A 25,240-nucleotide genomic window follows, 5' to 3' on the forward strand; every position below is an offset into this window, starting at 1 on the left:
ATCTGAAAGAGAGCTCTACTACTCCACAGCCTACAAGTACGCTAATAGAGAGCTTTTTATCAAAAATCAAATTGCCCTCCATATCGGAAGAACAAAAATTCACCCTCAATGCTGAAATATCAGTCTCAGAAGTCCTAAACACAATCCGAAAATCTAAAGCAAATAAAGCCCCAGGCCCAGATGGGCTCCCAAATGAATATTACAAAACATTCGCCCCTACCTTATCTCCTAAACTATCATCCCTATTCAATTTCTTTATCACATCAGGCCTAATACCTAAGGAAGGCACAAATGCTATTATCACAGTAATCCCAAAACCTGGGAAGGACCACACTAGCCCCTCCAACTTCCGCCCCATATCACTATTGAACTGTGACCTCAAATTGTACTCCAAAATATTAGCCAACAGACTGTTTCACATTTTGCCTCAGGTTATCGCACTAGACCAGGTAGGTTTTACAGGGGGCCGCCAAGCTGCAGACGGTACTAGAAGAATCATAAACATACTTCACTCGTTGGGCTCTGGTGGAAGGCCTTCTCTGCTTCTAGCTTTGGACGCAGAGAAGGCCTTTGATAGAGTCCATTGGGAAATTCTGAGCGAAGTCTTAACGAAATTTGGAATACAAGGCTCGTTTCACCAAGCAGTCATGGCCCTTTATAAAACCCCTTCCGCCTCAGTTAATGTCTCAGGCTTTCTATCGAAACAATTCCCCATTACAAACGGAACAAGGCAGGGCTGCCCCCTTTCCCCCTTAATCTTCATTTTAAGCATGGAAACCCTAGCAGAAGCCATAAGATCGAACCCAAACATTGAAGGAGTACAAGTAGGGACTTTATCCCCGAAGATTAGTCTCTTCGCAGATGACGTTTTATCATCAGTTTCAAACCCCCTATCCTCCTTAGAACACATTACGGACACCATAAAAGAATTCTCAAAAGTCTCCCTATACAAAATAAATGAAACTAAATCCTCCCTTTTAGGGATTAACATTCCCAAAGTACTAGCGAACAAAATTACAAACAAATTTCCATACCCTTGGGCAAAAAAAAGTATTCAATACCTAGGCATCCAAATCCCTCCCACCCCAGAAGAATTATATAAAGTGAACTTTCTCCCCCTACTAAAAGAAATTAAAAAGGAACTAACTCGCCTAGCCCCCATGGAACTCTCAATATCAGGGAGAGTCACAGCCTATAAAATGGCAATCTTTCCCAAAATCCTGTATTACTTTAGAACTCTCCCCATCCCCCTACCAGCAAAGTTCTTTAAAGAATTAAACCTGCTAGTCAACCAATACCTCTGGAAAGGGAAAAAACATAGACTTTCGTTCCAAATTTTGACAGCCAACACCTCAGAAGGAGGATTTGGGTTACCCAATCCCATATTTTATCACCGAGCGGCCATTTTAGACATGTCCCAATTCTGGTGGCATAATACCCCAGAAAAGTATTGGGTCAACATAGAAAACACAGTCAACACAGGAGACCTCAAAAGCCTGATACAATTATCCTGGTTAGGATTACCTATACATATTAAACCACATCCGATATTACAACAGACAATACACTCATGGGAATATGTTAAAAGAATGCCCAAAAACAAACCCAAGCCATTTCCCTTGACAGACCTACCTCTCTCAGCACTTAAACTGACGATTCCTAATATATGCTTGAACAATTGGATTCAAGCAGGTATTTCACACTTAAGGGACTTACTCACAGAGAAGGGCATCCACACCTTCGAATTTTTAAAATGGAAGTACAAACTCCCTGCTAGTGAATTATACACTTATCTACAAAATCAAACATCTACTAGACTCTCATAAATTAAATACTGAAACTATCCCCCAAGATATTTGGGACTTCCTCACCACTCCTAAGCTCCCCCCCAAGGGGGGAATCTCCTTCTGGTATGCGTACATGAACAATAACGCCTCTCCAGCATTCCAGAAACATATTAAAATATGGGAAAGAGATCTCCAGGGGCGTAGCAATAGGGGGTGCAGAGGTAGCGACCGCATCGGGGCCCTTGGGCAAGAGGGGCCCCGAAGGGCCCTCCCTTAACTATGGTATTAGCTTTCTATTGGTCCTGTGCTCATAATAATCACTTCTATAGATGCTTTGAATAGTGGTAATCATTAACAAACTGCTCCCCATCCCCTTCTTGCACCTCTGATACTGTAGTTGCCATTGGCAGGTTTTGGTGCGCTGTATCAATTGTTATGTATAGAGTGCTTAGGGGGCCCCATTGTAAAACTTGCATCGGGGCCCACAGCTCCTTAGCTACGCCCCTGGAGATCTCCAAACTAAAATTGAACCCACAGACATTAAAAAAGCACTTTTTCATTTGAAAAAAAACTCCAAATGCATTAGCCACACAGAAACATATAAAAAGGTGCTATATAAATGGTACCTCACTCCACGAATCATGGCCAAAATAGCTCCTCAAAACTCACCTGAATGTTGGAGAGGTTGCACCCATACAGGATCCATACTACACCTCCTATGGGAATGCCCCAAAGTAGTCCCATATTGGACAAAGATATTTAAACTAATTGCTAAATTAACCAAAACGCATACCCCCCCTGATCCAAAGTTAGCCCTATTCCTTCTGAATATAGAGCAATTTCCCCAGAAGCTAAGACTGGGCATCACACATATCATTTGCGCAGCCAAACACCTACTAATCTCTAACTGGCGCCAACCAGATATCCCCACCATGACACAAACCACCAATTTAGTCGATTACAACCTAAAAATGGAACGGCTAGGAAGAGCAAGATGTGATCAAGCCCTGTGGCGGCATGAATGGTCTTTTGATTGGAAACTAGCTCTTTCCACCTCAACCTAAGGATGGATAAGAAACCATATGGTAATCAGGTCCGATCACACACACACAGGTTACACCAAATACTTACAGTGTAGGATACCTATTCCCCCCCCCCCCCCCCCCAGGCCACCCAGAGGCCTTACCCTAACTAACACACCCACCCCTCTCCTCTGATAGCAGATCTCAGAGGCACATCCCAGTCTACCTGTTGATTTCAGGCCAGAGACTGAGTTCCCTACCTCTACCTTTCAATATAAGCAAACTCAGGACAAGGCGAAAACTTATCTTTGATTAGCGCAAGCAAAGGGCTACAATACTACAATAGTAAGATCATACTAAGGAAATAAAGCTGGTGAAAACTTATCCCCACGGATCAATTTTTAGTTTTGATTCTCTAAAGAAACTTGCCTTATTAACATGTAGTGATACGCTTTCACAGTGAGAATGTTGTCTTATCACTCTAGTCCTTAAAGAAAACCTGAACTGAAAATTAAAAGTCAAAATAAGCATACACAAGTCATACTTACCTCCCGTGTAGTCTACTCCTCAATCTCTTTCTCCTCTCCCGTGTCCTGTTTGTCCACTGTGATCAAGGGAACTCTCCGTCCTCCATTTTGAAAATGACCATTACCCCATAATAGTTTTCTGGTCAGCACACTGTTAAACTGTAACATCGTCCACTTGAGCCATAGGGAAACATGGACATTACCGGGCACATCAGTTGTCCACTCAGCTATAACTGACAGCAACTGATATATAACTGACAGCAACTGATATATTTCAGTTCTGACAAAATGTTCTCAGAACTGGAAGGGATCATTGTCAGAAGAAAATTGTGAGCTTCTGAGAGGAACTGATGGCAAGGTAACTATTTAATGTTCATTTGAAGTTACCTCGTGTGTTTATTTAAAATAATTTTACTCTGTACAGGTTCCCTTTAAGTTATCCCCTCTGTAGTTATTCTCACATGCAGTAGATAGGGAAGGGAGGAGTACACGCAGGCATGATGTAGCTCCAACCCTCCTGCTGCAAGAACAATTACAGCTAGCCTGTGTAGGGCAGCCAGGGAAGGAGAGAGAGAGGCTGTGGCTGCGTGTGTGTGGCTGGGTCTCTGTGTGTTTCTGTGAGTTTGTGTGTACGAGCGCGTGTTCAGGGATGAGCATTGCTGGGCAGTGCCTGCACAGTCTTCTCCAACCCTTCTGACCAGGAAGTAGCTTTGGAGGGTCGGTATACAAAAACAGAGGGTGACGGAGGAAAACGGGGGGGGGGGGGGGGGGAGCGGTGGGCATGAGGAGAGCTCACCACACATGCCTGCTACCCCATTTTGGATTTCTTTTATGGTATAAGGTATCCTTTAATATAACATCTGGAGCCATATGCAATTCACTTTTTCACCTCAGTTTTCTCCTAGGTGATAATTTTAAACTTGTCAATAAAATGCCTTTTAATCCACCAGAAAGCAAGAAAATACTCAAAATTATTTTGATAGAACTATTTCACCTACTTGTTGGTACTTTTTTTAGTTAAAAAGTGCCAAAAAGTTATTTTAAATTGAAGATGAAAAATTATCTCCTGGGAGAAAAGTCAGGTGAAAAAGTGAATTGCACATAGCCCAGTATATTAATTCACTGAGAGGAATGCAAGTGATAATAACTGTAAAGTGTGCAAGGAATGGTCTGAGCTGTCATTAAGTTGAGTGTTACCACATCCTACAGTGTAAAGTTTTGGATTAATTTTATGGGCTGAGGTATCCTTTAAAGGATACCCGAACTGAAATGTGACATAATGAGATAGACATGTGTATGTACAGTGCCTAGCACACAAATAACTATGCTGTGTTCCTTTTTTTCTTTCTCTGCCTGAAAGAGTTAAATATAAGGTATGCAAGTGGCTGACTCAGTCCTGACTCAGACAGGAAGTGACTACAGTGTGACCCTCACTGATAAGAAATTCCAAATATAAAACACTTTCCTAGCAGAAAATGGCTTCTGAGAGCAAGAAAGAGGTAAAAAAGGGGAATTTCTTATCAGTGAGGTTCACACTGTAGTCACTTCCTGTCTGAGTCAGGACTGAGTCAGCCACTTACATACCTGATATTTAACTCTATCAGGCAGAGAAAGAAAAAAGGAACACAGCATGGTTATTTGTGCGCTAGGCACTGTACATACACATGTCTATCTCATTATGTCAAATTTCAGTTCGGGTATCCTTTAAGGATTTAAGCCATAACTTTAGAAATCACTCCTTAACTTAAGGACAGAATCCTTATTTTAAGGTTTGCCTGGGGTAAATTGCTTAGTAAATACTAAATGCACAGAATTGTTATTAAAAACAGGATATGAGCATAGCGAATTTTGGCCATAGTCTGCTTCTCACAGAAAGTGTACTTGTTTATTTATGATTATCACCAAAATGAGAAAAGGGGAATAATTTTACAGTGAGGCTAGATTCACATTGGGATGTTGCGTTTTTGATGCAACTTTAAAGTCATAACGCAAAGTTACAATACAAGGCGCCAAAAAAGTCGCAACGTAGCATTACCATCGCATACAGCAGATACAGTAGAAAATACAGGCAATGAAAAGTATGCTTCCATGTCATTACTGAGCATGTGCAAACAGTCTAACGCAGCTCATAACGTGTTTCACGCACTGCATGCAGTACTTTCACTTAACGTGCAGAGTTAGACACCGATGCAACGTGTGCACTGTGAACGAGGAATTGATTTTTCATTGCACTGCGTTATTCTGCGTAGAGATGGCCCAAACCTCCGATTTTAGGTTCGCGAACCTCCCGCAAAAGTTCGGTTCTCGCAAATTTTCTCGAACCGCAATAGACTTCAATGGGAGGCAAACTTGGAAAAGTAGAAAAATTTATGCTGGCCACAAAAGTGATGGAAAATATGATTCAAGGGGTCAAACACCTAGAGGGGGGCATGGTGGAGTGGGATAGACACCAAAAGTCCCGGGGTAAAATCTGGATTTGACGCAAAGCAGCGTTTTAAGGGCCGAAATCACATTGAATGCTAAATTGCAGGTCTAAAGTGCTTTAAAACATCTTGCATGTGTATACATCAATCAAGAAGTGTAATTAGAGTACTGCTTCACACTGACACACCAAACTCACTGTGTAACGCACCGCAAACAGCTGTTTGTGTAGTGACGGCCATGCTGGACTGGTGCGCACCATGGCCAGAGTGCAGGCCGTGGCGGTTTTCAAACCCATATGGTTGCCAGGCTGAGGTAGCTGAATGACAGAACAGTGACTGCCCAGCTGATCAAATTTGGTCTGTCCACAATGAAGCAACGACCTTATTATCTTGGGTGTGCCCCCCCCCCCCCCCCAGACACTCATATAGCCGGCGGTCATTGCTTCATTGTGATACGCAAGCCCCTTCACCGCGACAAGGTAATGATCACGTTGGGGAATTGGCACATGTACATGTCTTTTGTTTTGTTGTTGCAGCCGCAGTGCAGCCAGAAAAATTAGGCAGGCATGTACATGCACCAGAAAAATCATTATAGTGGCCGCTACTAGCAGCGGCCTTAAAAATTCAGGAATCCGCCTGGAGTCCTGGACACTGTTGGTGGTGGCGGGGAAGGCAGTCAAGCGGCCTGCAGGCAGAGATGCTGTGTGGGGAGCGACTTAATCTTGGGGCAGGCAGTCACACGGCGTGCAGGCAGAGATGCTGTGTGTGAGGACTGACTTAGTCTTCAGGCAGGCTTGACCGTGCTTTGCAGACCACGTGGTCAGATGATCCCTTGACCCAAAGCTGTGTGCCAGAGATGACACCACTTGCCTTTCAACATCACGATACAGTTTGGGTATCGCTTTTTTAAAAAAATAATTGCATATCTTCCACTGCGGTGTGTGAATTTGCTTTTGTGTGCTGCTTTCCCTCAGGTGGTCATCCCATTGCAGTTTGTGCTTTGTAATCATGTGCCTTCATCGGGTAGTTGTCCCTACGCGGGGCTTGGTCTTTCCACGGCTCAATTTTCGGTGGCAGAGAGTACAGATGGCATTGCTCTCATCTGAGGCAGACACACAAAAAAATGTCCACACTGCTGAGCCCTGGGGTGATGGCACTTTGGTGGTGGTGGCCGACTGAGTGTTAAGTGGAGTGCCAGAATAAGAGCAGGAGGAGGAAGATATGTCACGCTTCCGTTAGGGGTGCTCGGATACCCCTTTTCAAAATCTGAATTGATCCAGATCCGGATACCCAGATATCCGGATCCGGATCGGATATCCGAATCCGAACTTTCAGATATCCGTGTTCATGTGGCTATCCAAACGCATTATCTGGGCTATCCGGGCGGATTCGGATATCCGAATAGAAAAAACGGAAGTGGACTTTAAATTGCTTTAAAAAGGGTTTTTAGGGTAATTGAGGCATGTATCATCATTATTTTTTAATGGGAAACACTAATTGATGATGTAGGGACTTAAAATCCCCCCCCCCCCCCCCCAAAAAAAAAAAAAAGTACTGTCAATTAACATCAGGCCTAGGTTCCAGACAGCAGTGGTGCAGCCCACATTGTGTCCAAAGTCCAACCGCACAACTGGGACATGACAGTTTTCAGCCCAGACACCTCCAAAAAATTATGCAGCAATTGTGTTAAGGGTTGAACATAGGTGGTATCAGCACAGCAGCAGTGGCCTGTGGCACTCTGGCGGTGGGAGCAGCAAAGGCAACAGGAGCAGGGCAATGCAGCAGCAGCAGGTGTAACGTGTGCCAGGAGCATGTTGGACGTGTCCAAGTGCCACGTGACACGTGCCAAGAGCCACGTGACACGTGCCGAGTGACAGTCAGACGGCAGAGGAGAAAACACTAGTGCACACTAACTGTCACCCTGGCACTGCTCACAGCACAGCACAGCAGTTCTGTAGAAAGCTATTACAGTAGTACTACTACTCTAACAACTACTAGCTAGCGCTGAATGCAGTACTACAGTACTCACTACACAATAACACAGTAATCCTCCTATTCTCTGATCCCTAACCTAACCTAAATGGTAGCTAGCTAAGGCTAATAGCTGGCCAGCAGGCAGCAGCTGGCCTGGTCTGTGCACAGCACACACACAGACACATAGCAGCTGCAGCAGCCCTGAGCACACACTCTGACTGTCACACAATGAAATCAAGCTAATTAACAATACAACAATAGTGTAGTGATAGTGAAGGGGTTAATCACTGAACAGTTTTAGAATTATCACTGTAAGTACTTGCTGCTAGGCCAGCAGCACTGAAGTACACACTCTGACTGTCTGTCACACAATTAAATCAAGCTAATTAACAATTTAACAATAGTGTAGTGATAGTGAAGGGGTTAATCACTGAACAGCTTTAGTTGGTTTATCACTGTGTAAACACTTGCTAGGCCAGCAGCACTGGAGCATGTCTCTCAGTGAGCATTCACAAGCAAGGAATGATATATCTCATCATGGCAGCCTTTCTGTGATTGGGTGCCAGGGCTTAGGCTGAGAGCCCTCTGATAGGCTCAATGAGGTGAGGTGGGGCTGGCCAGGGTTCCCCTCTGTGATTGGTTGCTAGGGCTTCTGCTGGGAGCCCTCTGATTGGCTCCAGGACGTCATCTCCTTAGTTACAGTATTTCGGATCAGGATATCCGCAATATCCACGGATATCCGCGTTATGCGGCCAAATATTCACAGATAGCTATCCGGATTTCTACAGAATTCCAGAATCCGAATCCGAATCGGATAGCTGAAAAAAGTTCGGATATCCGGGTTACCCGGATATCCGAAATCCGGATGAGCACCACTGGCTTCCGTGCAGAAGCTGAGAAAGATGGGGTGTTCTGTGTTAAATAGTCAACTACGTCCTGACAATATTGGGAGTTGATGGCACGTGCCTTCTTCTGAACACTGTACTTTGGTCGCAGGCCACACGAAATAACGACAGCGCGACCTTGAACAGACCTGCCAGGTGGCCTGCCTCTGCCTTTTGTTTTGTCCATATGGGGGGGATGAAGTGAAAGGTATGCACTGACTTGACTAATACAATGTGCAGTCAAGCACACAGGTGCAGTTAACAGGTATGCATGGAGTGGTATATCACACTGCGTAAGCTCACGTAGGTAGGTGGGTGCACTAAAGTGAACAACAGGTAATAGGTATATGCAGTGATGGGTATTACATGTGCACCTGTCACACACAGACAGGTACTGGATAGGCACAGTGACACTGCGTGAGCTCGCGTAGGTAGGTGGGTGCACTGAAGTGAACACAACAGGTAGTAGGTATATGCAGTGATGGGTATTACATGTGCACCTGTCACACACAGACAGGCACAGTGACACTGACTGACAGGTCTGTATATAATGCAAGTGGGCCACACACACAAAAAAAATAGATCACAAGAACAAGGTTATCTCTCAAAAGAGCTGTTGAGGGATGCTTTTTTAGCAATAACAATCAGTCAGGAGCAAGCTAACAAGCCTACAAGAGCTTACTAAAGGTGGCCACTAACTGTCCAATTTCTAGCGAAAAATCGTTCGAGTGATCAGAAATTCTGATCGGACGAAAAATCGTTCACTACACCATCAACTAACCAATCTTTGCTTCCTATCTATCACGACCACCAAGAAAATCCAAATTTTTTCGTTCGACGAAAATTCATTCGGGCGACATTTTTTTATTCATTCATAATCGATTGTGTCCACCAATGGAGATTATTTACAACCAATCCGATCAGAATTTCTGATTGCTCAAGCGATTTTTCGCTAGAAATTGGACCGTTAGTGGCCAGCTTAAGCTTTCCCTATGAGAGTTTGCAGCAGCTATCCCTTCACTAATTACTGCAGGCACACGAGTGAGTCCAATGCCTGACGCTGCCTGCCTTTCATAAAGGGGGGGGGGGGGGGGTGGGGCTCCAGGAGGGAGTGTAGCCTAATTGACTATAATGTGCCTGCTGACTGTGATGTAGAGGGTCAAGTTGACCCTCATGATGCACTATGGGGGCGAACCAAACTTCCGGAAATTTCCCGGTTCGCCGCGATTGCGAAACACGGAAGTTCCCCGGGTACCGTTCAGGCCATTTTTGCGCATGACCCACTGTGAACTTAGCCTCAAACATCTGTTTAGGTGGCAATGTAAAAATTGGATTTAACTTTGCAGAGAATTCTTTTCCCTTCCTAATGTATATTTTAAAATAGAATTTCACCAACAAGGTCACTAAAAACAGTACAATTCTGATGGTGCTTTTACGCATTCCTTATACTACTCTAAATGTATTCTTCCTTTTTACCAATTATTAACCATTTCAGCCTGCGGGTATTTTTCACCTTATGGACCTCCCATTCATTCCACAATAACTTTATCACTTCTTATCACAACAAAATGATCTATACCTTGTTTCTTCCGCCACCCATTAGGCTTTCTGGATGGTACATTATGCTAAGAATTCTTTTACTCTAAATGCATTTTAACAGTAATAATATGTAAAAAATTTAAAAATTCATTTCTCAGTTTTCAGCCATTATAGTTTTAAAATAATACATGCTACTATGGATAAAAGCGGGACACTTTATTTGCCCATTTGTCCTGGGCATTACAACATTTAAAATATGTCCCTAGTACAATGTATTGCGACAATACTTTCTTTGGAAATAAAGGTGTATTGTTTCAGTTTTGAGTCCGTCACTAATTGCCTAACTGTTATTTGGGAGCTATGTACAGGCTGACCTATTGCCATACTTCATTCTTACAGGCCATGCTTCAATTTAATTTGGACATAACCAATTCAACCGAGACTTCACTTTACCTTTTTTGGATGGGGCAATCACTCACCCTACCCCAGGGTGGATTTCAGTGTTGTAGGTGCTGTTTTCCCTATATACACCTCTGTGCAGGTCAGATGTTTCTAAGCAAAATCTGACAAGATTAGCTGCATGCTTGTTTCAGGTGTGTGATTCAAGCACTACTGACCAGAAAGATATGTTGGCTTGCCAGGCAACTTGTATTGTTTAACCACTCAAAGAAAACCCAATTGATGGGAAAAAAACGATGTATAAATCATTTTGGTATGATAAGTAGTGATATATGTTATTGGTGAATGACTGGGGGAGTGCTGGAATGTGAAAATTGCTCTAGTCAATCAGGGGAACACAACCTGTAGTGGTGAAGTAGTTAAAGGATACATCCAGGCAGTAAAAAAACAAAACAAAATCCACTTACCTGGGGCTTCCTCCAGCCCCTGGCAGCCGTCTTGTGCCCTCGCCGCAGCTCCGGTGGATCCCAGTCTTCTGCGCTGCAGAAGCCGACCTCACCAGGTCGGCTTCCTGGTCGGCTTCTTGTGCGCTCCAACGCACGGGTCACGTGTTCCGGCTGACGTCATCAGGACGGAACTGCGCAGGCACAGAACTACTGCGTCTGCACAGTACAGACCTGATGACGTCGGCCAGACCATGTGACCGGCGAGGCGAGGGCACAAGACGACTGCCAGGGGCTGGGGGAAGCCCCAGGTAAGTGGGTTTTGTTTTGTTTTTTTACTGCCTGGACCTTCCCTTTAAAAGGAAATAAATATGGCAGCCTCCATAAGTCTCTCACCTTAAAGAGAACCAGAGGTGTGTTTAAAGAATGTTATCTGCATACAGAGGCTGGATCTGCCTATACAGCCCAGCCTCTGTTGCTATCCCAAACCCCCCTATGGTCCCCCTGCACTCTGCAATCCCTCATAAATCACAGCCGTGCTGTGAGGCTGTGTTTACATCTGTAGTGTCAGTCTCTGCTGCTCTCCCGCCTCCTGCTTAGCTCCGGTCCCTGCCCCCATCCCTTCCCTCCAATCAGCAGGGAGGGAAGGGATGCAGGCGGGGACTGGAGTTCTGCAGGAGGCGGGGAGAGCAGCAGACTGACACTATAGAGATAAACACAGCCAGCTCTGACAAGCTGTTTGTCAGCAGCGTGGCTGTAATTTATGAGGGATTGCAGAGTGCAGGGGGACCTTAGGGGGGTTTGGGATAGCAACAGAGGCTGGGCTGTATAAGCAGATCCAGCCTCTGTATGCAGATAATATTCTTCAAACCCACCTCGGGTTCTCTTTAAGTTCCTTTTAACATACCCTATAAATAACATTTATACTATTTGGCAAATAAATTACCTTGAAAAAGTATGCAGGTCATTCATTTAAACTGCTCTGATCTGATTACTTGTCTAATACTTTGTGTATAACTGTGTTATTGCCTTTCTACCCCGCAGGGTCTGGCTATAAGAGAGCACCATGTCAGTCACCTTAAAAAGCATTAAAAAGCTTGGAGAAGAAAACAGGTCATTTGAAAATGATGAATCAGGTACAGTAAATGTATTGACAGACTTATACAAGACAAACAGTGGGTGGCTGGGGGCATATTGTCAGATTGATTCTAGGAAAATGTAACATGTACTTAATTGAAGTTATTTAGATTGCAGTGGAACACCAGAACATGAATTAGAGAAGATAATTACAAATAATAGATGAATGTTGATATGGACCATAAAGACAGGAACCTGAGGGCAGGTCCCTCACACTATTGTTTCCTGTAAACAGTGCACTGGTTCAACAAAACAACATGTACTTGTTGGCTGTACTTTGTGTGCATTTGTATAGTGATATTATATCTATTGTTTTATTCATAAGCTATTTATGTGTGTCTTCTTGCTTTTATTGCACTCTGTGTAGCCCCACAGAAGATGAGGATTCATAAAAAAAATAATTATGGTACTGCTCTACAGATCAGTTGGGCAGGATATTAAAATGGCCACAAGATGGGGCTATTGAGCCGTTAGGCTTAATGTTGTTAGTGGCCATGCTGGAGGAAGCCACAAGTTGAAGCTGTTACCAGCAGAGCTGAGGCAATGTTCCCACTGTGCTAAACGCAGGCGGTGTTGCGCAATCGAAAGTAGAGGTAAACGGCCATGTTGACAGTTCCAATGATTTGTATAGGATCTGTTCAGAAATGTCGATTTGCAAGGGATCCACTGTGTCCATTGCAGTGAGCAGATCCCACAATAATTCCTAACACTGGACACAAGTTGGACATGTCATAATAGCAATGCTTTCTTTGTATGACATGTCTGATGCATTGAACAAACCCAACACTCTAGGATCAATAGTTCTGTATTGTGGATAGAGGTGTACCGAACGGTTCGCCGGCGAACGGTTCCAGGCGAACATTGGGGGTTCGCGTTCGCCTGCGCCAGGCGAACTTTTCCGGAAGTTCGATTCGCCCCATAATGCACTATGAGGGTCAACTTTGACCCTCTGCATCACAGTCAGCAGGCACATTGTAGCCATTCAGGCTACAGTAAGCCCTGGAGCCCCACCCCCCCTTATATAAGGCAGCCTCCGGCGGCCATTACAGTCACTCGTGTGCCTGCTAGAGAGAGGAAAGGGACAGCTGCTGCAGACTTTTTCTCTTAGGGACAGATTAGTTAGGTTCTAGGCTGCTTTGCTTGTTCCTGACTGATTAATATTGCTTTTAAAGCACCCAGCAACAGCTCTTTTCAGAGCTCAACCTGTACATTTTTTTTTCTGACACTTTTGTTGCATGCACAGCCTTGCTAATTGATAGTGTGTGTGCCACTGCCAGCAGCCCAGCACATTCAGTGACTGACTGCCTGTGTGTGTGACAGGGAGCTGCACATTGTACTACCCAGTACTGCATATACCCCAGTACCTGTTGTGTTTACTTAACCCACCTCATCACTGCATATACCTAGCTTTGTGTTGAGTGAACCCAGCTCACTGCATTTAACTACCCAGTACCTGTTGTGTTTACTTAACCCACCTCATCACTGCATATACCTAGCGTTGTGTTGAGTGAACCCAGCTCACTGCATCTAAGTCTAACTACCTGTTGTGTTGAGTGAGAACCCACCTCACTGCATCTTAAGTACCTTTACTGTATACTGTTCAGTGAACCCAGCTCACTGCATCTAACTACCCAGTACCTGTTGTGTTTACTTAACCCACATCATCACTGCATATACCTAGCGTTGTGTTGAGTGAACCCAGCTCACTGCATCTAACTACCTGTTGTGTTGAGTGTGAACCCACCTGGCCACCTCACTGCATCTAACTACCTGTTGTGTTGAGTGAGAACCCACCTCACTGCATCTTAAGTACCTTTACTGTTGAGTGAACCCAGCTCACTGCATCTAACTACCTGTTGTGTTGAGTGTGAACCCACCTGGCCACCTCACTGCATCTAACTACCTGTTGTGTTGAGTGAGAACCCACCTCACTGCATCTTAAGTACCTTTACTGTTGAGTGAACCCAGCTCACTGCATCTAACTACCCAGTACCTGTTGTGTTTACTTAACCCACCTCATCACTGCATATACCTAGCCTTGTGTTGAGTGAACACAGCTCACTGCATCTAACTACCTCTTGTGTTGAGTGTGAACGCACCTGGCCACCTCACTGCATCTAACTACCTGTTGTGTTGAGTGAGAACCCACCTCACTGCATCTTAAGTACCTTTACTGTTGAGTGAACCCAGCTCACTGCATCTACCTACCTGTTGTGTTGAGTGTGAACCCACCTGGCCACCTCACTGCATCTAACTACCTGTTGTGTTGAGTGAGAACCCCTCCTCACTGCATCTTAAGTACCTTTACTGTTGAGTGAACCCAGCTCACTGCATCTAACTACCTGTTGTGTTGAGTGTGAACCCACCTGGCCACCTCACTGCATCTAACTACCTGTTGTGTTGAGTGAGAACCCACCTCACTGCATCTTAAGTACCTTTACTGTTGAGTGAACCCAGCTCACTGCATCTAACTACCTGTTGTGTTGAGTGTGAACCCACCTGGCCACCTCACTGCATCTAACTACCTGTTGTGTTGAGTGAGAACCCACCTCACTGCATCTTAAGTACCTTTACTGTTGAGTGAACCCAGCTCACTGCATCTAACTACCTGTTGTGTTGAGTGTGAACCCACCTGGCCACCTCACTGCATCTAACTACCTGTTGTGTTGAGTGAGAACCCACCTCACTGCATCTTAAGTACCTTTACTGTTGAGTGAACCCAGCTCACTGCATCTAACTACCTGTTGTGTTGAGTGTGAACCCACCTGGCCACCTCACTGCATCTAACTACCTGTTGTGTTGAGTGAGAACCCACCTCACTGCATCTTAAGTACCTTTACTGTTGAGTGAACCCAGCTCACTGCATCTAACTACCCAGTACCTGTTGTGTTTACTTAACCCACCTCATCACTGCATATACCTAGCCTTGTGTTGAGTGAACACAGCTCACTGCATCTAACTACCTCTTGTGTTGAGTGTGAACGCACCTGGCCACCTCACTGCATCTAACTACCTGTTGTGTTGAGTGAGAACCCACCTCACTGCATCTTAAGTACCTTTACTGTTGAGTGAACCCAGCTCACTGCATCTACCTACCTGTTGTGTTGAGTGTGAACCCACCTGGCCACCTCACTGCATCTAACTACCTGTTGTGTTGAGTGAGAACCCCTCCTCACTGCATCTTAAGTACCTTTACTGTTGAGTGAACCCAGCTCACTGCATCTAACCCACCTGGCCACCTCACTGCATCTAACTACCTGTTGTGTTGAGTGAGAACCCACCTCACTGCATCTTAAGTACCTTTACTGTTGAGTGAACCCAGCTCACTGCATCTAACTACCTGTTGTGTTGAGTGTGAACCCACCTGGCCACCTCACTGCATCTAACTACCTGTTGTGTTGAGTGAGAACCCACCTCACTGCATCTTAAGTACCTTTACTGTTGAGTGAACCCAGCTCACTGCATCTAACTACCTGTTGTGTTGAGTGTGAACCCACCTGGCCACCTCACTGCATCTAACTACCTGTTGTGTTGAGTGAGAACCCACCTCACTGCATATAGCTAGCATACCCCCGAGATGGACAAAATGGACAAACCAGGTAGAGGAAGAGGTAGAGGCAGACCCAGAGGAAGGCCACCAGGCACCGGCAGGTCTGTGGCTGTGCGAGGTGGTGTTGCTGTGATTTCATGCGGACCTGCCCCAAAATACAGTGCTCAGAAGAAGGCACGTGTCATCACTTCCCAAAATCGTGAGGAGGTGATTGAGTATTTAACACAGAACACCTCATCTCCCGCAGCCACCAGCGCTACAACAAGCACCACATCCGCTGCATTTGACACTTCGCAGGAGTTATTTGGTGGTGGTGGTGAAATCACTGATTCCCAGCCACTACTGCAACAACAACAAGAAGGCGCAGGTACACCACCTCATACGTCTGAGTTAGGTGGCGATAGTATGGACGTAACGTGTGTGGATGGGGATGATGGTGGACCACCTGAAGTTGGTGCACTTGAGGAGGTGTCTGAGGAAAGTGCAGCTGGCCAGGAGGATTATGATGACGATTATACGGATACCACATATGTTCCCGGTAGAGGAGATGACCAGGGGGACAGTTCAGAGGAGGAGTCAGAGAGGAGTAGGAGGAGACAACTCCATGATAGAAGCAGAGGGAGCTCGTCCTTAGAAACAGCTGGGGGCAGTGTCCGGTGCCATGTATCGCCAGCTATGGCCAGGGAGCACACATGCCCTTAACGTCAGCTGCTGCTGATGCCACCGTAGCGCCATCACCCCAGGGGGGCTCAGCGGTTTGGAAATTTTTTCACGTGTGTGTCTCAGATCGGAGCAAAGCCATCTGTTGTCTCTGCCAGCAAAAATTGAGCCGTGGAAAGGCCAACTGTCACGTAGGGACAAGTGCTTTACGAAGGCACCTGGAGAGAAGGCACAAACAGCTATGGCAAGAACACCTGAGGAAAAGAAGCACCCCTCAAAAGACAAGCAGCGGAGAACAACCGTGGCAGCCGTCACAGGGGGCTTCTGCTGCTCCACGTTCCCATGGTATTGTTGGTGGCTGGGGGGAGGAAGAATGGATACACTTTTAAACAATTTAAAAATACAACCATCTAAACTTTCAAACAATTTAAAAATACAACCATCTAAACTTTCAAACAATTTAAAAATACAACCATCTAAACTTTCAAACAATTTAAAAATACAACCATCTATCATTTTCAAAAAATTTAAAAAAAGGGCAAAAAAACTTGCCCTCCGTAAAACATTCTTGGCAAATGCTTTCGACTTGGTTTGTCTTCCGCTGGCTCAAGGGTCCATCTGACCACAGATGCCTGGTCTGCAAAGCACGGTTAGGGCAGCTACAGCATGGGTCTCAGCAGGCTCCCACTTCGGGCCGCAATCCAACCTTCATTCCCCGCGGTGACAATGGCAGACTTGCCCTCCATAACGGATTCCCGTTAAAGGATTTAAAGTTAATTCATTTCAAATACACAGCAGGGCCTCGAAAGTCCGCCTCCTGTATTGTTATTTTTGGTCACTACCTCGGGGCGGGCGTGCATGCCTACCTGCTGCCCACCTTGGATGTGTAGTGGTAGCAGTTTCTCAGGCTCCACACCGGATTCCATCCCTCATTCCCCGGCCATTACCCGGGGTCACAAATGACAGACTTGCCCGCCTCCATATGATTCTCGTGAAAGGAATGTGGTGTCATCTTTGCCCGCCATAACTGGTTCTCGTTAAAGGATTTAAAGTACATTCATTTCAAATACACAGCAGGGCCTCGAAAGTCCTCCTCCTGTATTGTTATTTTTGGTCACTACCTCGGGGCGGGCGTGCATGCCTACCTGCTGCCCACCTTGGATGTGTAGTGGTAGCCGTTTCTCAGGCTCCACACCGGATTCCATCCCTCATTCCCCGGCCATTACCCGGGGTCACAAATGACAGACTTGCCCGCCTCCATATGATTCTCGTGAAAGGAATGTGGTGTCATCTTTGCCCGCCATAACTGGTTCTCGTTAAAGGATTTAAAGTACATTCATTTCAAATACACAGCAGGGCCTTGAAAGTCCTCCTCCTGTATTGTTATTTTTGGTCACTACCTCGGGGCGGGCGGGCGTGCATGCCTGCCCGCTGCCCTCCTTGGATGTGTAGTGGTAGCCGTTGCTCAGGCTCCACACCGGATTCAAACCTCTCATTCCCCGGCCATTACCCGGGGTCACAATGGCAGACTTGCCCGCCTCCACAGGATTCTCATTGTAGCGGTACTGAACAAGTACACAGCAAGTAGAAAATGTAAATTAAAAACAAAACGTAAGCTTTTTAACAATGCCATGGAAAGTTGAGAAGGAAGTCACACATTACCTGACATCACTGAGTGAGGAAGAGCAATCACGCCATGTTGCGCAGTAGTCCAGCATGGCCGTCACTACACAAACAGCTGTTTGCGGTGCGTTACACAGTGAGTTTGGTGTGTCAGTGTGAAGCAGTACTCTAATTACACTCCCTGTTTGATGTATACACATGCAAGATGTTTGAAAGCACTTTAGGCCTGCAATTTAGCATTCAATGTGATTTCTGCCCTTAAAACGCTGCTTTGCGTCACATCCAGATTTTTCACCGGGACTTTTGGCATGTATCCCACTCCGCCATGCCCCCCTCCAGGTGTTAGACCCCTTGAAACATCTTTTCCATCACTTTTGTGGCCAGCATAATTTTTTCTATTTTTCAAAGTTCGCCTCCCCATTGAAGTCTATTGCGGTTCGCGAATTTTTCCGCGAACCGAACCTTCTGCGGAAGTTCGCGAACCCGGTTCGCGAACCGAAAATCGGAGGTTCGCGACATCTCTAATTGTGGACATTCAATCGTATCCGCTGTTAACATGCACTGTATTACCTGATAAAGTGGGAATGGAGCCAGATCGTGGAATAGTAGCCCATCCCTAGAAAAAGAGGCCTAGTTTACACAAATGATTTTCCGGAGAGCTTCATGTTCGCTCATGGGCATGAACAAAAGTTTACACAGCAGCATAAACAATAGATTGGTTGCCAAGGGCTATTTAAAGAGAAACCGTGACCAAGAATTGAACTTCATCTCAATCAGTAGCTGATACCCCCTTTCCCATGAGAAATCTTTTCCTTTTCACAAATGGATCATCAGGGGGCTCTGTATGGCTGATATTGTGGTGAAACCCCTCCCACAGGAAACTGTGAGGACCATGGTCCTGGCAGTTTTCTGTCTGTGAACCTTGTTGCATTGTTTTACTATATACAGCTGTTTTCAACTGCCAAAAAAAGCAAGCAGCATCTCCTTCCAGCGACATCACCTGCCAGCAGTAAAGCTGTAGACTACGTCAGCACACCAGTCTTTGATTTATAATGCAGCGCACATTTTATTGTGCAATATTCCACGTAATATCCGACAATTGTTACGGGGGCCATGCAGGGTCCCCCTTTCTCAAGTCATGCCGCATGCCTTGAGAAAGGGGGACCCTGCGTGGCCCCCGAAACAATTGTCGGATATTACGTGGAATATTGCACAATAAAATGTGCGCTGCATTATAAATCAAAGACTGGTGTGCTGACGTAGTCTACAGCTTTGTGATAATCTAGTGGTATTGCCTTACCACATGTCAAGCACCCGAAATAGGAAGGTGTGCCAGCTTCATTTCTCATATATACTGCCGGCAGTAAAGATGTCGCCATGTGAATGTCAGAATGTAAATTAGGGAGAGGAAACACTGATTAAATCATGTATACATAATTATTGTAAAAATGAAGGCCCAAACAACTAACCTTCTCTTCCTCCGATACAGGGGACTATGCTTTAGATCAGGTCTTTTAGTGGCTACACTTGTTATGGGTGTGAAGATCATGATGGCCACATTTGTTTTATGATCCTTGTGAGATGGGCCCCCAGGCCCTGAAGGGCATCAAAGGGAGGCAAGGGAAAGGGAGTGAACATTGGGGAGCCCCATCAAAGTTTTGCTGGAGTCCCCCATGAAATGTAGTAGTTACACCACTGATTACAAGCTTGTTTAAAGAAGGAATTATGCTTGCACTAGATATTATTTTGAATCTATAACTAAGAATCCTCCCAATAAGCTAATCACTTTCACATACAGGGGTTGATTCACCATAACAAATAGCATGCCTTATCACTTATCAGACCTAACATGTCTCATGCTTATTAGAGTTAACATACCCTATCAGAGTAGCATAGCGAGTGCTACGAACGTATGCCTGCTAATTGGCAATGATGAGAGCTCCACTCGTCCTGCGTGTCCAATCACTTTAAAGGACATTATCCCCGCACTTTGATTGGCCCAATAGGCTGCCTGTCACCCATATTTGGGTTGGGAACATGTAACGGAGCAATATAATAGTTGAGAAGATTGGGTCGATATCTGACAGAGAATTGCCAGCTGCTCAACCAATGTTTTTGCCATGAAATCGGCCTATAAGGTTCTGACCAAGTGGCATTTAGTGCTAGCTAAGCTCGCAAAATTGTCCCACATTTGGTGGAAATGCCCGCGCCTTACCCGACTTTGGAGTAGGACTTTCGGCCTCCTGCAATCCCTCTTCCACATCACCTTAAGGAAAGACCCTTGGGTGGCCCTTTTTCATGGCAAAATAGATGGTTTAACTGAACTCCAGAACAAACTGTTCTTATCTACTAAAATGACAATAGCAAAAAACTGGAAAAAGACACCTTCTAACTTTAATGAAGTTAAAGCTCGTATGTCAGAGTTCATGGTGAACGAGAAATGTACCAGCATCCTCTGTGATTCACATAAAAAGTTTCCCCAGATTTGGCAGCCTTGGATACAAATAGAATGCCCTGGTCTAGATATGGATTTAATCTCTACATATTGAACACTTGTACTTCTTTGGACTCATCCCTTCCTGCTTCCTTCTCCCTCTCCCCATTTCCTTTTTTCTCTCTCTTTTCTCCTTCTCACCCCTTGAGGTGGGCACACCAAGGAGTTGGGAAATCTTTTTCCCATCTCCACCTCATCCTTAATCCCTTTCAGGGCTACAGGTCCCCGGCCCTGACAGCTGGTGGACCCTCAAGGACCGTTGTTTGTTTGCTATGAAGTTTTAACGTATGTGATTGTCACTCTGACCTAGGCTCCCCAGTACATGATGCTTCGCGTTGCTGGGGTGTCCTTAGTGTCACCACCTTTGATGTGTTTAAGCTCCCCTGTGTGGGAAGCACCCTCTTTCTCACGCACGTGTACTGTTATTATTTTCTGTTTGTTGTTCAATATAAAAATTCAATAACATATTGAAACCAAAATTAGATTAAAAGAATAAAAATTTCATGGACTCTGATTACCAAGTTTTCTGAGGGGAGGTAAGTCCACCACTACCTCACCCCTTTTTATGCTTTTAATATACTTTTATTCTACATTGGCACCTCTGTTTGACCATACATCCCTTTAAATGTTGTTTACAAAAATGTTCAGGCTACAAGGGTGAGCTTTGACCTGGGCTAATGTATACTTTAAAAGGACCTTGACCGAGAAACTGTATACTACTTTCAGATGTGCTGGCAGTGTTATTCCAGGTACATAACTATGTCTCTTGGAACAATGATGACCTAAGTTACAACACTCTGTAGGTCCTTAACCCCATATGTTAGTTTGCCATAGTTTCTCCTGTATGTATGCTAGTCCCAGTACCTTAGAGCAGAGATTCTTAAGCTTTTACAATTACAGATGCTTAAAAGAATTTTCAATATGCAAAGTCTGTTTTAATCATCATCATTAGGTACCAGTATGACTTCAAAAACTAGTGATCGTGTTTATAACCTTTGCAGCAAAGGACAGTTAAAAAAAAAAAAGTAAAGGTATTAATTACATGTATGTCAGCAGAAAGCAATGTTTCTCTGGTACTCTACCCCATGTGGAAGAAGGAAATTGGGGCGCCTTCGGCTAATGGACAATTTGGGGACCCCGTAGGCGCTAATGCAAATATCTGTAATAGGGAATCCATAGCAGAATTGTGGGTGCCCGGTAAATATCGTTTTGAAAATTAGAAAGTTATAATTTTTCAAATTTTTATCCTTTTGAAAAGTATTTGTATTTTAATTTCTTTGTCTTTTTTGTATTAACAAAGTATTCTTATTTGAAAATCATGTTTTTGAAATGTATCATTTTTAAAATTATAGGTTAGGAAGGGAGGTTTTAGAGTTAGGCGTCAGGGAGGGGGAGTTAGGGTGAGGTGTCAAGGTGTCGAGATGGGGGGTTTTAGGATTAGGCATCAGGAAGGGGGGGTTTTAGTGTTAGACGTCAGGAAGGGGGGTTTTAAGGTTACGCATCAGGGAGGGGGGTTTTAGGGTTAGGCGTCAGGGAGGGGGGTTTTAGGGTTAAGCATCAGGAAGGAAGGTTTAAGGGTTAGGTGTCAGGAGGGGGGATTTTAGGGTAAGGCATCATGAAGAGAGGTTTGAGGGTTAGGCGTAAAGAGAAGGGATTTTAGGGTTAAGCATCATGAAGGGGGGTTTTAGGGTTAGGCGTCAGGAGGTGGATTTTAGGGTTAGGCATCATGAAGGGGGGTTTTAGGGTTAGGTGTCAGGAAGGGGGGTTTTAGGGTTAGGCGTTGGGAAGGGGGGTTTTAGGACATCGGTGCAGGGGGGCTTCTGTGTAAGATGAGGGTTAGGTTTAGTAAATACTGTATCAGTAAGATTTACTGTTTTACTATCTTCATTACCACTGTAAATGTTTTTTCGTTCTCATCTGGCGCCCAATTCACAAAGATAGTTTTTGTTTAGACTTATAGCGGCCTCACCCGGCATCCATTTTTCCTCGCTCCCTTATTTCATACGTGCCCCCATGTTACATGTCATCGTGGGGTCACTTTAAAGTGGGGAACACTGGATAGACTACAGGTGTGCGCAGAGAAGGTATAAAGAATCCTCATGTGTATTAGGACCCTGACAATATTTATCTGTTCAAAAAATACACGTATTTTAAAAGTGAAAAATAGGAAATTAATTTTAACTAAATCATAATTCTGTCAAATGAAGCAGTATTAATTGTGCTGCTCTCACTGCCATAATTAGCACTAATAGCAGCTGCACCAACGCAAATAGCCTTGCAGTTCTGTTTATTTGCCTAAACCAGCTATAATTGCCACTATATGACATATGATGTAAATAATTTACTTTTATTTTCCTCTCCACAGATAATTTAAAGAATAATGAGTAAGTATTCATATTTAACTTTAAATTAATGTTAAAAGGCTTCCTAATAAGCAGCAATGTAATAAGCACCATCTTTTAGCTGCTGTGTAATGCAACGGAATGACAGTGCTTGTAAGCACAGCTATAAAGCAAGCGGTTTGGGCACATTGGCTGCCTGTCACATCTCGGCTATCCATAGACCGCAATCTAACTTTGTAGCTATTGGGACTTGATGTCCTAGATTTTGACGCATATTAGGCTCAACACACACCATACAATCTAGGTTGTTCAATCTTACCACTTTCATGTAGTATAAGAGCTTATCCAATCAATCATCCAAGGTATTTTCAATCTGTTGGCCCTTATACTACATAGATTTGGTAAATCTGTACAACCAAGATTGTATGGTGTGTGTTGAGCCTTAGTACTTGGCTAACAGATAGTTATGTGCTCAGCTATCATACAGCCAATATAACATTTTGTGCCAAAGCAGTTGGAATAACGGGGATGGGGCTTTGCTCGGGACAGAGTTTGGCTGCACTGTAGCCAAACTCATATAGGAGCTCAATGTGAGTTTTACTTGGGCCCCCTCAACCCCTCTGTACATTACAATTGGTATGGAGCACCAAAACCTGCCAAGGACAACTGCAGTGTCAGAGAGGTGTAAGCAGGGGGGGAGAACAGTCTACTAATGGTTACAATTAATCAAAGCACAAATAGAGGTGTTCATTACCAGCACAACACCAAAAGAGAGCTAATAAAGTGGTGGAAGAAGGGCCCCTAGTTGGCCCCACTGGTCCAGGGTCCCTGGTGCGGTCACTACCTCTGCATCCCCTATTGCTACGCCATGGCTAACAGCGAGAGGGAAGGTTACTGTTAGGAGTAGAGAAGTGGTAGGTTAGTGTTAAGAGTCAAGACTGAGGGTAAGGCTAGGATTGGAGTCAGGGCTGGATTTAGGCCAAGGCCACCTAGGCCATGGCCTAGGGCACCACAGGAGCAAGGGTACCAAAGCAGCAGGCTAAACTGGTGCAGCATTTGCAAGCTTGCAAATGCTGCAGTGCAGGGAGATCAGGCAAGTGCCTGATTGCGGTACTCTGCTGTCAGCCGCCTGTGCAATGGCTGCTCTGCTCTCTCTGCACGTTGGCGTTGTAGCTGGCGGCTATGGACTTGGACAGCATTGCAGAGTTACAAGCGGAGGATGTGGAATAGTAGCCGCCAGTCGCCCACATCTCCGCTTGTCTCCAACGTAGAAGCTTCCTCTTCCCGACTGACTCGATGGTAACATGCTGGCAAGTCACAAGTGAGAGATGCTGGTTGGAAGGACAGATGTACAGCAGCAGCTGATGGAGGGGGAGGGGAAGGGGAAGAGGAAGCTTCTGCGCTGGAGACGAGTGGAGAGGTGACACTGATGGCTACTGCGGGGTGAAGGCAAGCTGGCTACCTATACTTAAAGGTGGGAGTGGGAGAGGGAGGGATTAAGGGAGTCATCTAGCTACCTATGCTTGAGGGGGATGGGTCATCAGGCTACCTACACTAGAGGGAAAGGGGAGGGGTCATCTGGCTACCTATACTGAAGGGGGCGGCTGGTGACAGTAGCCTTGGGCGGTAAAGTACAAATCTGGCCGTGAGAGGTTAGTGTTAGGCGTTAAAAGGGGGAAGGTTACTGTTAGGAGTGGAAAGGTAGTAGATTAGTGGGTTAGGAGTCCAAAGGGGAGGGTTGGGATTGGAGTGGGAGTGCTGGGTGTTAAAAGAGGGAAGGTTAGTATAAGGATAGAAGTGAGAGGGAATATAACAGGAAATTGCTGAAAAAGCTACTTCAGCAATAACTTTCCCCTCAAAAAACGCACCTTAGGTTCACGTCAAGGGCTAGTTTGTGGTAAAGGTTAGACTCAAGGCAGGATGGCCTTGATATTAGGAAGGAAAGGTTTAAACCATGTGTGTTAGACTAAGACCTCTTTTCCACCTCAGTTTTCTCCTGCCGGATGGCCAGGGGCGCCTCTAGCCATTTTGTCACTCCAGGCAAGAAAACCTGTGGCGCCTCCCCCAACCCCCCCTCCCCCATGAAAATAATCGCAATGCGGCAGTGTTTCACCAGAAAATAATCGTATTGCAGCAGCGTTTTACCAGAATATAATCGTAATGCAGCAATGTTTCACCAGAAAAATATTCATAATGCGGCAGCGTTTCATCAGAAATGACACTAATTGCAGCAGCGTTTCAACGGAAAAATACACGTAAATGCGGCAGCGTTTCACCAGAAAATACACATAGGCAGGGCTCAACTTTCATGAGGCAAAAAGGGGGACAGAAGGAGGCACAGGGGGACTGAATAAGGCACACATAGCGACATAGGGAGGCACAGGGGGACAGAAGGAGGAATGAGGGTCAGAGTAAGTCACAAAGGAGGACAGAAGG

The 25,240-nt window shown here is 45.1% G+C and overlaps 1 protein-coding gene across 3 annotated transcripts in view; it reads left to right on the forward strand.

Moving 5' to 3' along the window:
• Window positions 1-25,240, forward strand: part of LOC137524987 (bile salt export pump-like) — a 146,969-nt gene that overhangs the window by 21,731 nt on the left and 99,998 nt on the right. For all 3 annotated transcript variants that reach the window (XM_068245590.1, XM_068245589.1, XM_068245591.1), the window contains 2 exons: window positions 12,043-12,134; window positions 22,828-22,846. In XM_068245590.1, coding sequence (XP_068101691.1) covers window positions 12,065-12,134; window positions 22,828-22,846 — 89 coding nt within the window. In that variant the 5' untranslated portion in view covers window positions 12,043-12,064. The remainder of the gene's footprint in view (window positions 1-12,042; window positions 12,135-22,827; window positions 22,847-25,240) is intronic.

Source organism: Hyperolius riggenbachi, chromosome 7 (genome assembly GCF_040937935.1).
Source record: "Hyperolius riggenbachi isolate aHypRig1 chromosome 7, aHypRig1.pri, whole genome shotgun sequence".
In the NCBI taxonomy this organism is placed as follows: Eukaryota; Metazoa; Chordata; class Amphibia; order Anura; family Hyperoliidae; genus Hyperolius; species Hyperolius riggenbachi.